Genomic DNA, 14428 nt, shown 5'->3' with positions numbered 1-14428 from the left:
GCGTGTGGGCGTGTGGGCGTGCGCGTGTGCGTGCGTGCGTGTGTGTGTGTGTGTGTGTGTGTAAATTTGAAGTTTCTTCTTTTTCTATTAGAAGCATCAGTGGTTCTCACTAGCTTGTTGGCTCTTCCTGTAATCTGATACACTGCCTTGTTCTGTCATATGAAGCCAGATTTGAAACAACAGTTGGGACACATTATTGAAAACTACTACAGGCAAAGCACAAGTTGATTGTCTGTCTTCAACAATGCTTTTGATCATGAAATATCTGGTTCCGATTATTATCCTGAAAGATAGAGCTTTATTGGAATGACTCTAGTATGAGTTCACTACGATCGAATGCAGGGAGGCCCAGTTGAACTTTCCAGAGATGATTGGGAAGCCCGGCGGGTTAGGGGAGTGAGTGTGGGATCCACCAATGATGACGGTGGGAATAATTTGTACCATCCGATTACCATACTGGACAGATCAAGTTCTTCCAATAAGATTTGGGCCACACCCATAAAGCATTTATGGTCCATTCTTCCATAGTCTCCCCAGACAATCACCTGCAGAGACAGAGAAAGGCAATAAACTTGAACTCCTCTCTAGAGTTGTACCTTAGGAAAGTTGAAAGCAACTATTCTGTAAAGGTGGGCCAGTGAGCTAAGGAGAGGAAATGAATATAACCAACACCACGGAGGAAAACTAGGTAAGAAGATACTAACATGAAGGTGCTCAAAAAGACACTTCACAATTTGTTCTAGATTCGATGGAAGGCAGGTAATGTTTTCCTAGTCAATGAGGGGTAATACATACATAAACTATGTTAAAGAAATACATATACAATTTCATTTACATATAAATTCAACACTTTCTTTAGTAACCACTATCTAATAAGCAATGCACCTGACATTCAGCCAGTCCTGAATATTTGCTGGCCCCTGAACACTTCTGTTTTCCTTTCCTTTCTTCCTCATTGTGTCTCATGTCTGTAGATAATAATGCTCAATAAACTATTACTGGCATCATTTGCCTTGATATCTATCTATCATCATCTACATCTAGCTATCAAGATGAGGCAAGGGGTGACAAATAGGGCAAAAGTAGAGGAGAGTATAGAGAGAAGGAAGAAAAGAAGGTAGAGAAAGAAGAAAGTTTATTTTATTAAATTCCATTAAACCCATATATATTTTAATACTATACATTATTTTCACAGTAAACAGCAACTTGCTATTTTTTCTACTGGAGAATATTATACCACATTTCTCCCTACTGAACTTGAGTCTCTTCCTATTTGATCACCTCTTTGGTGTCTACATGGATAATGTGGATTTTCAATGTAAAAAGTCACATGAGCTATTACTCACCTGAAGAACTTTCCCCTGCGGACTTTCATCAAACAACAGGGACTGTTGATACAAAGGATCAAGGGTTTTCCGTGCAATTCTTGTCTTCTTCTTGGCTATACAGGCCCCGTTTTCCAAAAGATACACCTTGACATATGGAGCTAAACAAAAGTAATATTAATGTATGAGAAGTTAATCCTTTAAGTTAAATGGATTATATTAGAAAATGCCTTACTAGAGATTTAGAGATGCTTACGGAAAGTTTTCCATTGACTATTTAAATCTTTTACAATTTGAAGTGCTTCAGAAATTCTACTCCTTCACTCCCATATGTTATCACTACAGCCATTTTCATAATTTCAAATAAATGTATGCAAGTTACCTTAAGACTTTGACTTACTTGGGGTACATCTGGAATTACAATTCAGGTTTATATCTTAAAGCTCATTGTTTCCTTGTATTACAACAAAACTTTTTCCTTTTGCATTTGTAAATGTACCAAAAAACTAATTGATGTAAGCTAAGAAACAATCATAACTAAACTTTTCCTAATATGACAATATTATTCCTAATACTTTCTGACAGAATAATTGTGCAAAGATTCATTTCTATAGCCTCAAAGAACACAGAAAGCTGCCTTTTTAATCAATCAGATGATAAAAAAACGGAGAATATAAAACTTCAATGCAGCAGGTGTTTGAGTTTTTTGCCCGTGTGAGAGTTTCTGGTCCAAACTTCTTCCCTTACCAGGTGTAGATTTGGAGCCAGGTTTTTGCGTGAGGCTTCGTGCTCTGATCACTTCAACTTCTAATTGGCCCTTTTTATCCTCCATTCCAATCTGTATATCGCCTGCAAGTGGAGGGGAAGCAAAACGTGTCAGCTTCTTTGAAGGTATGGTCAGTTAAAAAAATAGAGCTTCGTAACAGGCTCCAAATTAGGGTCTTTATGATCTTGATAAAAACAAAGATTTAGAACCCCCCAATCCTGCCCTTCTCTCCCTACCTCCAAGTCAGGTTTCAAAATATTTCTCTTAATTTTTCTGGTACTAATCCATTTAAGAGAGTCCCAGATTAGGTTATAAATTGCTTAGCAACAGTAATACGGAGGTATTTAAGTGATTCTTGTACTCTAATAAGATGTCTTATCCTTTATGTCATTTAGTATATAATACTTCTTAATAAAAAGCATAATCTATCTATATTTCCATTTAGAGAAATCACCATTATTGTTTTGGTGAACATCCTAGCAATCTCATAAGTACTTTTCTCTCTTCCTCCCATCCTCCCCTCCTTCCTTCTTACTTATCTATCTAGCTATTATGATCAGACATCCTCAGTTTATTGGCTGTATGGGCCACTAAATAGGCATGTCATTAACTATTTAACCAAATATAGGCTATCTACATTGTTGCCATTATAATGAATAGCTTTAAAAAGAATTTTTGCATACGTTGTCAATATTCCTTGATCATAAATTCTCAGATTTTTAAATTATTGGGTCTAATTGAATGGGCATTCAAAATTCCATGCATATTGCCAAATATCAGTCAGAAAGGCTGTGCCAGTTTGCACTATCACCAGAAGTATTATACCCCACTAATAGTGGTATTAACAATATGTCTAATTTTTGCTAACCTGATGGTTAAAAAGTTATAATTTGCATTTTCTTGATTATTAGTAAGGCTGAACATATTTCTAAGTAATTTCAACTTGTATTCCTTCTTTTATGTCTTGCTTGTCATATGCTTTACCCATTTTTAATAAGATATTCTTCTTATTCTGATGGAGATAATACTTCAGCTCTGAAAATGTTAAATGTAATTATTTTGAAGTTATTTTTAGTTAGTTGAGTTATCTCCATTTTTCAGTTGTGAGTTCAAGTTGCCAGGTCAGTTGTTCATTAGTTTTGTCTCTGTTTTAGATCTCAGCTCTTGGAGGTCTCCTGGTCTTTTCTGGTTTGGTTTTAACCACATATAGACAGTTTAATGAGTCAAAATGTTCTATAAAACGTCTGTTTTGTTTTGTTAAAACATATTTTTATTTATTTCAGAGAGAAAGAGGGGGGGAGAGAGAGAGAGAGAGAGAGAGAGAGAGAGAGAGAGAGAGAGACATCAATGATGAGAGAGAATCATTGATCGGCTGCCTCCTGCACACCCCACACTGGGGATTGGGCCCACATGTGCCCTGACTGGGAATCAAACCGTGACCTTCTGTATCACAGATCCACACTCAATCACTGAGCCTCGCTGGCTGGGCTATAAGGCGATTTTTATTATATATATCATGCTAGTTTTTCAATTTTAGATATCATTATTGACTTCTAATTTCAATCTCTCTCACTTCTTTCCTAGTCCCACCACATACTAGATACATTCGGTCATCCCATTTTCCAGTATTAATATTTATATTATTATGATTATGTAACATTGTTTATAACTGAGTGAACTGGGATACTAGATTATTACTTCTCATTTTTTGGACAGCTCTTCCCCTTCCCTGCACTTAATAAGTATCTTTTTAGAAAGGATTTGCTTACATTTTTATGTACACATCACTAATTCAACCCCACACACTCTCCTGAGTTGTTTACCTCTTCCATAAAATCAAATACATTAGGTATTCTATAGATTTTAATCTTATGAAGTCTGACATGATACAATTTGAACAAATTGCTTTGAAGCTTACTACAGCTGTTATCTTTAGATTTTCCTTCACTACCAACCATTTATCTCTGTGTTGAAACATTTATTTACTGGATCTCATCTTCTCATTTTAGTTCACAATTTTTAAAATTCACTTCATTCATTTCATGGAAATATATCCTCCAATAGTTCTCTGTGCAATTTTGGGTATGAGGAAAATGTTTGGAGACCTTTACTGTCCTGAGTTTTTATTTAGCCTTAAACTTACTTGAAAACTTGGCTGGCTATAGTACTCTATGCTGGAAATCAATTGCTACTCAGAATTTTGAAGATAATGCTCAGTAGACTTCTAGCTCCCAGTGTTATTGTTAAAGAGTCCAATGAAAATATGATTTTGATAGTTTTGCATAGACTTATCCTCTTTGGAAGATTTTCTACTGGAGGATTTTCTGTTAATTTCTGGTGTTGTGAAATTCTATGATGATGTGCCTCTGCATCGACCTATTTTCAAGCATTTTGTTGAGTGCTACATGGGTCCTTTCAAGCTGGGATCTCATGTCCTTCAGGAAATAGCTATGGCACATGCTACATATAATTTTCTCCATTCATTATCTTTCTTTTAACTTCATTTAGGGTGTATTAGCTAGTAGACATTTTCAATTTATCTGGCTTTGATTTGATCCTTTGGAAATTATTTCCACACCAAGATTTTAGAAACATGACATTAGTTTTCTAGTATCTTTTCCCACTCCTTGTTTCTTTTTACATTTGAGTCTAAAATATTACTATTTTTTTTAAGTTTTGAAGTAGGAAGGCAATTTATTTTTACATAATGAAACTTTTATGCTAACATTCTTTACTGAATAATCCATCATTTTTTCCCCATGCTGTGAAATGCTACCCTTTATCCTACATTTGAATCTACTGTAGACTCTCTATTTTGACAGGGGTTTTCTGATAATTCAAAGATGTAGGATTAGCTTTATTCATTTTGCATAATGTCTCCAGTTAGAAAAATGCATTAGAAATTAGAATAGTCATTTGAAACCAGCAACACCCTAGCTGAAATGTTACTTTTCACTTGCATTACAATTATGTTACTTTAAATGACCTTGTCAACCATGAAATATCACTTTTTCTGTAGAAAAATTAATTGATTCTTACCCATTGCAGGGGTGGCGAGGGTTTGGCGGCCAACAAGCTGGGCTGGTCCCAGCCCATCGAGAAAATCACTAAATTGACTGTCCGCTCCTAGTCTCACTCCAGGAAATATTAAGCTATTAGCAAAAGTACAAAATCAAAACATTAGCTCTCCTAGAATTTTTTTCATAGTTTCCATTATACTACTAATTCTGATCATGAATCATAAACACTGCTTAGACAATCAGCTTACTTATTGATTGCATCGCCTCTGCACCAAGCAAGCATATGAGTGAGAGTCATCATTGATTGAGAAAAGATCTAAACTCTCAAATTAAGAGCAGATGTGGTAGTCAAGAGAGCTCTGTTATAGTTTTTAATATATTACATTTTCTGGACACCTACAAATAAAATTCCTTACCTAAATACTAGTATGTCACTGACATAAAATATAAGATGCACATTTTTATATCATGAACTTTACATAAATAATGGCTCATAAACATTGTGTAATATTAATGCTAAACTTAAAAAAATACCTAATGATTTCTTAAGTATTATAGCATCATACACACATTCTTATTTACAAATAAAAGTGTTTAATTTATTCATTTTGAGTGCATTGCATTTCTATATTATCTGAGGTTTTTATTTAGTTCAAATGGCAATGGATTGATTAAAATATGTCTCTTTCTTACTACAGCATGACTGCCTGAATTTCCTGGGCTGTGAGCTCCAGCAGAGCAGTGATTATGCTCTTCTTGTTTATTGATGTATCCTGGGTAACAAGAACCAGGCTTGTTAGGTGGCTGGACTGCAATAAGCATTTTTAAAATAAACAGATGTCCATAGAGATTTATTGCTTCCAATGTGCTTCCACAGATACCATTTCTTTACAACCAAGGGAATTAGAAGGGTACATATTATCACCCATCCAGAGACTATGAAAATAAATTTTTGAGAGGCTAAGGGGCTTATCCATGATGAATGTAAATATTATTTGATCTGTTAATTTTTATATAAAAATAATGTCTCCAGTCTTGCATTTGGATATTGCTTTATAACACTTCATCACATATTGGTGTTTTGCCAGCAAGTTTATCTCCATAAATTTCACTCCTGCTGATTTTTGTGGTCTTAACTATATCTTGCTGATAGCATGCATCCCAATAATTTGATCAAATAAATAAACTTATAAGTTTTAGGAATGGGAAAGCATATCGCAAATATGAACTTGGCATACTTTTATTTCATTTTCTGAACAAAATAGAAAAATTCCTGTAAAATACAATAAAATATTAATATTAGGATTGGTAAATGAGTTATTTAAATGGTAATAAATGAATAACTATAAAAATATTTACATGGTTAATCCCCAAGTAACCCACTGAAGGATAATAATTACTAATTTGTAAGATCTGTCACCTCAGTAAAAATTCAGTTTTATCAGAAAAATTCTCAAGCACAGGAAAATGAAATAGTAAGCAACAATAAGAAATAAATTCTAGTTATATTTTTCAAAATTAATTAATTTTGGAATTAACTAAAACTCTTTAGTTAAAAAAATAACAAGGAAGATAGATCCTGGGCTTTTATCTTAATGGAAAAATGAGTTAGTGATGTTTTAAAAACATGAAAATATAAGTTGCTGTTATGAGATTGTTAAACTTACAACTTAGAACCCTAAATAGTTTGGAGAAATGTAAGAATATAAAAATTATTTCCTTGGTTATTTTTTCTTTTTATTTTCCTGATTTTTCTTTTTTATTGATTTTATTGGGGTGACACTGGTTAATAAAATTACATAGGTTTCAGGTGTAGAGTTATACAACACATAATCTGTACACTGTAATGTGTGTTCACTACTCCAAGTCTCCTTCCATCACCAATTATTCCCCTTATATCCTCTTCTACCTCTCCCTCCATTCCGCTTTCCCTCTGATAATCACCATACTGTTGTCTGTGTCTATGAGGTTTTTTTTTTTGTTGTTGTTTATTTTTGCTTAATTCCTTCAGGTTTTTCACCCAGCTCCACAACCCGCCTCCTCTCGGACAGCTGCCAGTCTGTTCCTCACTTCTAAATTTTAATTCAGATTTCGGTAACCGGGCCAGACAATGAGTTTCCTATATGAAATAATCCACTAAAGGTGACATTTCTACAATAAACATCCATGAGTGGACTATTCTGAACTTTCCTGAATGATAGAAATCAGTTTATATTAACCCAACATTGCATCATTCCTTTGAAGGTCTGAATGACTAGGTCGGTGCAGAGGTATGTCTGTGTGTATGTATCACAAGGTCAGGTATTTTTAAATAGATGACTGACCAGCTAATGAAATGAAGAAGCTCACAGTAACCCTTGGTGGCTGTGTTATTTTTCCTATGACTACATGTCCGTGGTTCTAAAGCCATGCAGATGAGGCCGACGTCACTTACTTTCCCTCGGAGCTGTAACTGTTGATGCTGCCATCAGTAGACTCTCGACTTGGCTGTCTTACCATCTTCCTCATTTCGGCTGCCATGCCCGTTTCTGTGCTTCTCTGTATGGTGCTTTTTAACTTCTTGTGGCCCGACTCTGGCAGGAGAGAGTGAAAGAAACTCTAAGTTTGGTTTAGGCAGTTTCCTGAATATCGACTCTGCAAATACAATAGTTCATTATGCGCATAGTTAAAAGTTAAACTCAGAAAAATGGTGTCTAACAGAATCATCTGATTAATTAAATCTTTTTGCCAGAGTGTGCTTTGGCCAAGAGGGGTGGCACCATTGCTCCGGTGTCAGGGACTGCCTGCATCTCAACGAGCCAAAATGAACTCATTGTTTTATTGCTGCCGAAGTTGTGAACTTCAATGAAAAAATGAATTTGGCACCGAACTGCTATGTGGAAAGTTGCTGAACAACCTAATCTGGAATGCTCCAATGTGTGGGAACCGTCCTAAATGAGGGGCCATGTCCTTTAAAGGAGAAGAGGCACTTGGAAGAAAGCATGGAAAATACCGCAGTTTGGGTACTGCCACATAGCAGCAGTCCTCGTAGAGAAACTTCAGTATTTCATTTGATGATTTTCACAACACTTTAACAAACACAATCTCATTTAAGATGGCATGTATGTTGCTTATGCAGGTTGAATAGGTATTATCTTAATTCCAAGGTTTCAAAGTTATCTTATGGCCCTTGGACTTTAGAGCAATATCCTTGAGCCCATTGGAAATGTATTAACCAACATTCTATTTACAGCATGGAAATTCTAAAACATTTATTTGATTAGGGCAATATCAAAAGGTTAGATAAACTATTAGACCTTTAACACCTGCCATGCCTTTTTCATCTACACATCCTATAAGCATTTATGGGTTTATTTCAATTTTTCTAAAGTATCATTTAATATTCATTCATAATACATGAAAAATGCTCTATATACATAGATACATACAGAAACTACCTATATATGAATATACACATAAACTTTTCAATCTTCATAAAACTTCTGTGAAGCAGGTGCCTAAAAACTGTTAAATAAGCCATATGGAAGATTGCATGCTTTCCTCTGATTTGCACCCCTTTTGTAAATTGTCTAATAAAAGATATCATTGGTTATGTGATATGGACTCAATATGGAATATTCTCTTCAGGAGAGTCATGGTGATCCCTTAAGAACACAGCTGTGATTATGATACTTCCTGGCGCAAGATCTTGTGATGAATTATCACCGAAATTAAAGGAAAACCCAAAATTGTTTTCATTGCCTACAGAATGCTAGCTAGGACCTGGCTACCTCTCAGATCTCACCCTCATCCCATGTGCACACTGCTGTCCAGTCACACTTCCTTCCTTGAATTCCTCATCCACTCCAAGCATGTGTCTCAGGCCCAGTTTCCTTACTGGCCGCCCCAGCTGACTTTTTTCGCCTTGCTCCCTCATCTTATTTGGGTCTCTGTTTCAGTCCTCATCAATCTTTATCCTCTTGCCATGCTTCATATTTCTTCAGAGCATTGCTCCATCTTCCATTAAACCTCAATTTGTTTGTTTCTCCAAATAGAACTTATTTCTATGAGAGAGAGACATGTGAATATTGCTGACTGTTATCCCTAGTATGGAGAACAGTGGGATAAACTTGGTAACAGGATGATACCACAATCCTAATGTGCAATTTTCTCATTCCATTTAATATAATCATAATATAATACAAACACATCCATGTTTATTGTTTTTAGTGATTGCACTGTTCCATCCTACGGCTATGTGGTATCATACTTAAACCATCTCTTTCTTGATGAGCATTCTCAGTTGTTAGAGTTTTTATAGAATACATTTCTAGACATTGAAAAGCTGGTCAAAGTGTAGGGATCTGTTTAATCTTAATAATTATTTCTAAATTGTCATTTAGAAACATTGCAGCAATTTGCACCCCTGCCAACATTTATGCAGATGTACCCATTTATCCAGCAAAGGCATAGGACTTTTCTACATTTTCCCTTTCTGGCGTTTGTCTTGTCCATTGACTTGTTATTGTAGAATGTGTACACATACCAAAGGCAGGGACTTCATTTACGGCCATTCTGAGTACTGTACAGTTTTGTTATAAGTATATTTATCTAAATACTGTGCCTCCTTCTTAGATGTAGGTCCTTTATGAAGTCGCTGTGATAGAGCAACAAACATGTCCTTCATGCACACACATTGGCCACATCCCACCTGACGGGGAGGGACAAGCCCCAAGGGTTTATTACCAATTGTGACAAAAGTTTCCAAGGCAGGATGAGGCAATACAGCTGGCGGGGGGTGGGGGGGGAAGGGGGGCAAATTCGTTGATAATCATGGCTAGAAAAAGTGTGGGCAAACTTCAAATCTAAATCCAAATGATAAGGTGATGTTGGAAACTGGAGGAGAAACAGTTAAGGGATCAGCATAAGGAGTTTCAGGTTAGAGAATACATTCCTTCAGATTTTCATCCATCCATCCATCCATCCATCCATCCATCCATCCATCCATCCAACCAACCAACAAATATTTATGAAGCCCCTAATGTGCGTCACACACTGTTCTAGGTGCTGGGAACATACTGATAAATGACAAATTTCCTGCTCTCCTGGAGCTTACATTCCACTGTGTGTATTTCTTGTGTGCACACAAGGGAATGAACAAATAAACAAACAATATCACTGGTAGTACCTGCTGTGTAAAAAAAGTTAGGCAGGAGAAGGGGGATAGAGAGTGACAGAGTAAGAGCAGCAATGGGTTTTTAAAAAAGGGGTCAGGGTCTCATTAAACATTGGACAGGGGAGGAACCCCACAGAGGAACTGATCCTGGTAATTGCGGCGGGGAGGCTGCATGGTGGTCAGGAGGGGCTGTGGTTTTGTCAGAAGCACACAGTCCTCCAGGTTTCTTCTGCAGTCTTTTCAATGTGGACACTGGTCCTGTCCGCTCTGTGGACAGCTGGCAGTCCTGGGGATCGTGGAGGTAGGCTGTCAAGACCTGCTTTCTGTACATTTCCCAATACAGGTTTCACATGGCTGTCATTCATTACATATTTGTTTAATTAGTGAAAATAAAAAAAAATTAAAAGAGAAGAGTCTGTTAATTTTTTTGCTTTTTAAAAAAGTTGGAATATCAAGTTTTCTTAAAGAAGGGTATATCTACAGGGCATCCCAAAATCCTTAGAGCAGTTTTAAACCTTAATAGCTTCCAAAATGTAAATGCTATACACTTTGAAAAGACATCACTTGAAAGGTTGGTTATTGACCTTCCTCTCATATTTACTTTTGTGAATCTGAATTACATATTTTAAATTTTAAAGTTTTTTTTTTAGTTCTTCTGAAGATGGCAAACATAGACCAATTTAGCTCTTGCCTTATTTATGCTAATATTCAATGCAAAGAGCTTTGATGGACTGAACAATTTTACAAAGGCGGAGGTAAAAGCTGAATAAATAGTTCCAGCTATGAATCTGCCCCATTTAAATTCAAAGGGCTCTAATATTATTCAGAAGAAAGGGTTGGGAGGAACACTGTTTAATAGGTGTAGAAACTAGAAATTTTGTGAAGCATAATTCATGCAACAAATATCTGTTCAGCACTTACACTGGGCCCAGTCTTTTCTAGATGCTGGTGATCCAGCAGTGAACACAACAGACAAGCACCCCTGCCCACATGGAGCTTACAAGCTAGTGAATATAATGACCTGCTCAACATCACAGTAGTTAGAAGCAGAAACTGCATTAGAAACCTGATTTTCTGAATCTCAGTCTTGTGATCACACCATTATATCACAGTTTAGAAAAACATAAAATCTCATCTTACTTATTTTACAAATAGAACAACAGTTTAGCCACATGGATATTTTCATGTATATGTCCTCATATGGGCTTATAAGTTCATTTGAAAACTTTGTTGAAAATCACATATATTCTATACAAGTACAAATGTATATAATCACTGTAACTATTTCTGCATATGCTGTAATTACAGCATAAATATGTTACATACATGTATTACTTTTAATATCAATATAATGCATTAAACCATAAAATGTTAGCAAATACTATTATGCTTATTAACAGTAGCACCATTCTTTAATAATTATTTGTATCCATTGAGGAATATTCACCTGATAAAGACATGAACTCTGCTATCAAATTATGAACATGAAACCTTTGACTTAAACCACTGTCCTAAGTATTATACAAAGAACCAAAGGATTAGAAAACTAGTATATGTTAATATTCCATGTTCACAAACACATAAAATTTAGTACAATCCATAACATTTGGGGCAATATTTTACCCAGACTTAGGAAGAACAAACTTTCTCTCACTGAATATTCCAAAGTGCCATATTTACATATGTACTTATACTCTCTTTTCATATTTAGAGATGTGTGTTATATTTAGAAACACCCTGCTGACTTATTCACTCTGGAAATACTCCTTAAGCACCAAGTACCTATAATCTAATAGACATCATTTTAGGGGTGGGAGCTACAATAGTAATCATACAGGATAGCACATATAAAAAACAACTAAAACAAACAAGTTAACATAATAATTTTAGATCTTGGTAATCATCATGGAAGAAAATAAAGCAGAAGAGACTGTCTCAGGTGAGTGAGTTACTTTTGATCAGCTGGGTGTGGAAGGCCACATCTGAGAATGCAGAAAAGGATTCAGCCATGCAAAAAAGTGAAGGAAGGATGGCCCAGACAGGAGGAGCAAGAATAGGACCCTGAGGAGTGACTGTCCTTCCTGGCTTTTCTGAGAAAGCGATGAGAGGGTGACATAGGTGGATGACGAGAAGATGGAGCAGAAGAGGCTGAAGGACCTGGTGGTGCAGGACCAGCAGGGAAGCAGCCTGGATTTTGCACTGAGAGTGCTGGGAAGCCACAGGGGGGTCATGATCCATCCAATCTATGATCTACGTTTTTGAAGGATCCCTGTAGTTACTGGGTGGAGAATGAGTGTTAGGAACTAGAAGTGAAAGCAGGGGGAAGATTTGGAAAGTTACTTTCCTACCTAAGAAGAGATAAATAATGGCTTAGGTTAGGGAAGTAGCAGTGGAGATAAGGGAGGAGGGTGGGCATTGATTATATTTTGAAGAGGAGCTTATGGTACTTGCTCTATTCCATGTAGAGGTGGTTCCGAAAAAAAAAAAAAAAAAAAAAGAAGGAATCAGTAATTTTTAGGGTTTTACATAGGATAACTGCTAGTAATTGAATGATAGTGCCAGTTACTGAAAAGGGAACTCATTGTGGGTGATGGAAATGATGAGTTCTCTTTAGGACATTTGAGGTGCTTCCTAAAAAGCCTCGTGAAGAGTAAAGTAGAAAGAATTATCATGATTCAGAACCATGAAGTCAGTGCCAGAAACAGGTAGACAGACAGAGAGACAGACAGACAGGATATATTGGGATGCAGATGAAATTAAAAGCTGTGGTACTAAATATAATAGAGAGGAAGTATACTATATAATAAAGAGGTAATATGCAAATTGACCATTACACCCTCACAAGATGGCTGCCTACAACCAGGCCGGTAGGGGGGTTAGTGAGGGACAACCGAACGACTGAACAGCACGCTGTGTGGGGTGACCAGGCTGGTGGGGGGGCACAGTTGGGGGTGACCAGGCCAGCAGGGGGGGCAGTTGGGGGCGACCAAGCCTGCAGGGGGGGTCAGTTAGGGGTGACCAGGCCAGCAGAGGGGGACAGTTGGGGGCGACCAGGCTGGCGGGGGGCGGGGGCAGTAAGAAGTGAGCAGGCCAGCGGGAGGGGCAGTGAGGGGTGACCAGGCCGGCAGGGGGGGAAGTTTGGGGCAACCAGGCCAGCAGGGCGGGGCAGTAAGGGGTGACCAGGCTGGCAGGGAGGAGGCAGTTGGGGCAACCTGGCCAGCAGCGGGGGGCAATCAGGCTGGCATTCAGAGGCAGTGAGGGGAGATTAGGCCAGTATGGGGGGACAGTTAGGGGTGATCAGGCAGGCAGGCAGGTGAGTGATTAGGAGCCAGCGGTCCAGGATTGTGAGAGGGATGTCCGACTGCCGGTTTAGGCCCAATCCCCGGGATCAGGCCTAAACCGGCAGTCAGACACCCCCCGAGGGTTCCCGATTGGAGAGGGTGCAGGCTGGGCTGAGGGGGACCCCTCTCTCGCCACCATGCATGAATTTTGTGCACTGAGCCTCTAGTAGATAGAGATAAAAAGAGTAGACAGAATGGAGCCTAGGATTCCAGAAGACTGCTAAGAAGTCTACTAAGACCTTCTAAGATACATGGAAGGACAGGTAAGTGTCACGGTGCAGAAATGAAAAGAATAAAGTGTTTCAAGAAGTAAAAAACAAATGTTGGTAACTACTTAGAATTTTAGAAAGGACCAGACATAGAAGTGGTGACATACTTGGCTCCACAGAGATCACTGATTTCAAGAGAAGTAGGTTCAGGGAAGTAGGGCTGGGAGCCTGAAAGCGATGGCCGCTCAGAAGACAGAATGAGAGGTGAGTAAGCAGAGACAATGCCTATGACTATTTTGAAAAGGTTTGTTGTGATGGAGAGGCAGTATTTGGAAATTCACATAGGATTAGGGGAGGTTGTTCATTATTTTTAAGGTGTGTGATATTAGCACTTGTTTCCATGCAGACAGCAATGATTAAATGCACAGGGAAAAACACCACATTTGTAGGTCTAATATTATTCATTGGAGAGGTAGATAATGTCCAAGAAATCATCGTTCTATCAAAGCAGCCTCTAATGCCCCATGAAGTCAATTCCATCAATGAACTGGAAAAATCAGTTTTTAAAAAATCACCTAGTTAATTCAACAATTTGGGTCCAAAAGATAAATT

At 37.5% G+C, this 14428-nt stretch overlaps 1 protein-coding gene across 50 annotated transcripts in view; it reads right to left on the bottom strand.

Moving 5' to 3' along the window:
- Positions 1-302: 302 nt before the first annotated feature.
- Positions 303-14428, bottom strand: part of RIMS1 (regulating synaptic membrane exocytosis 1) — a 409384-nt gene continuing 395258 nt past the window's right edge. For all 50 annotated transcript variants that reach the window (XM_054721883.1, XM_054721881.1, XM_054721885.1 and 47 more), the window contains 5 exons: positions 7546-7684; positions 5131-5243; positions 2073-2174; positions 1347-1486; positions 303-545 (listed from right to left, as the gene is read on the bottom strand). In XM_054721883.1, the coding sequence (XP_054577858.1) occupies positions 327-545; positions 1347-1486; positions 2073-2174; positions 5131-5243; positions 7546-7684 (713 nt within the window). In that variant the 3' untranslated portion in view covers positions 303-326. The remainder of the gene's footprint in view (positions 546-1346; positions 1487-2072; positions 2175-5130; positions 5244-7545; positions 7685-14428) is intronic.

The sequence above is a fragment of the Eptesicus fuscus genome, chromosome 10 (assembly GCF_027574615.1).
Source record: "Eptesicus fuscus isolate TK198812 chromosome 10, DD_ASM_mEF_20220401, whole genome shotgun sequence".
NCBI lineage: Eukaryota > Metazoa > Chordata > Mammalia > Chiroptera > Vespertilionidae > Eptesicus > Eptesicus fuscus.
This window is presented reverse-complemented; position numbering and strand designations above follow the sequence as displayed.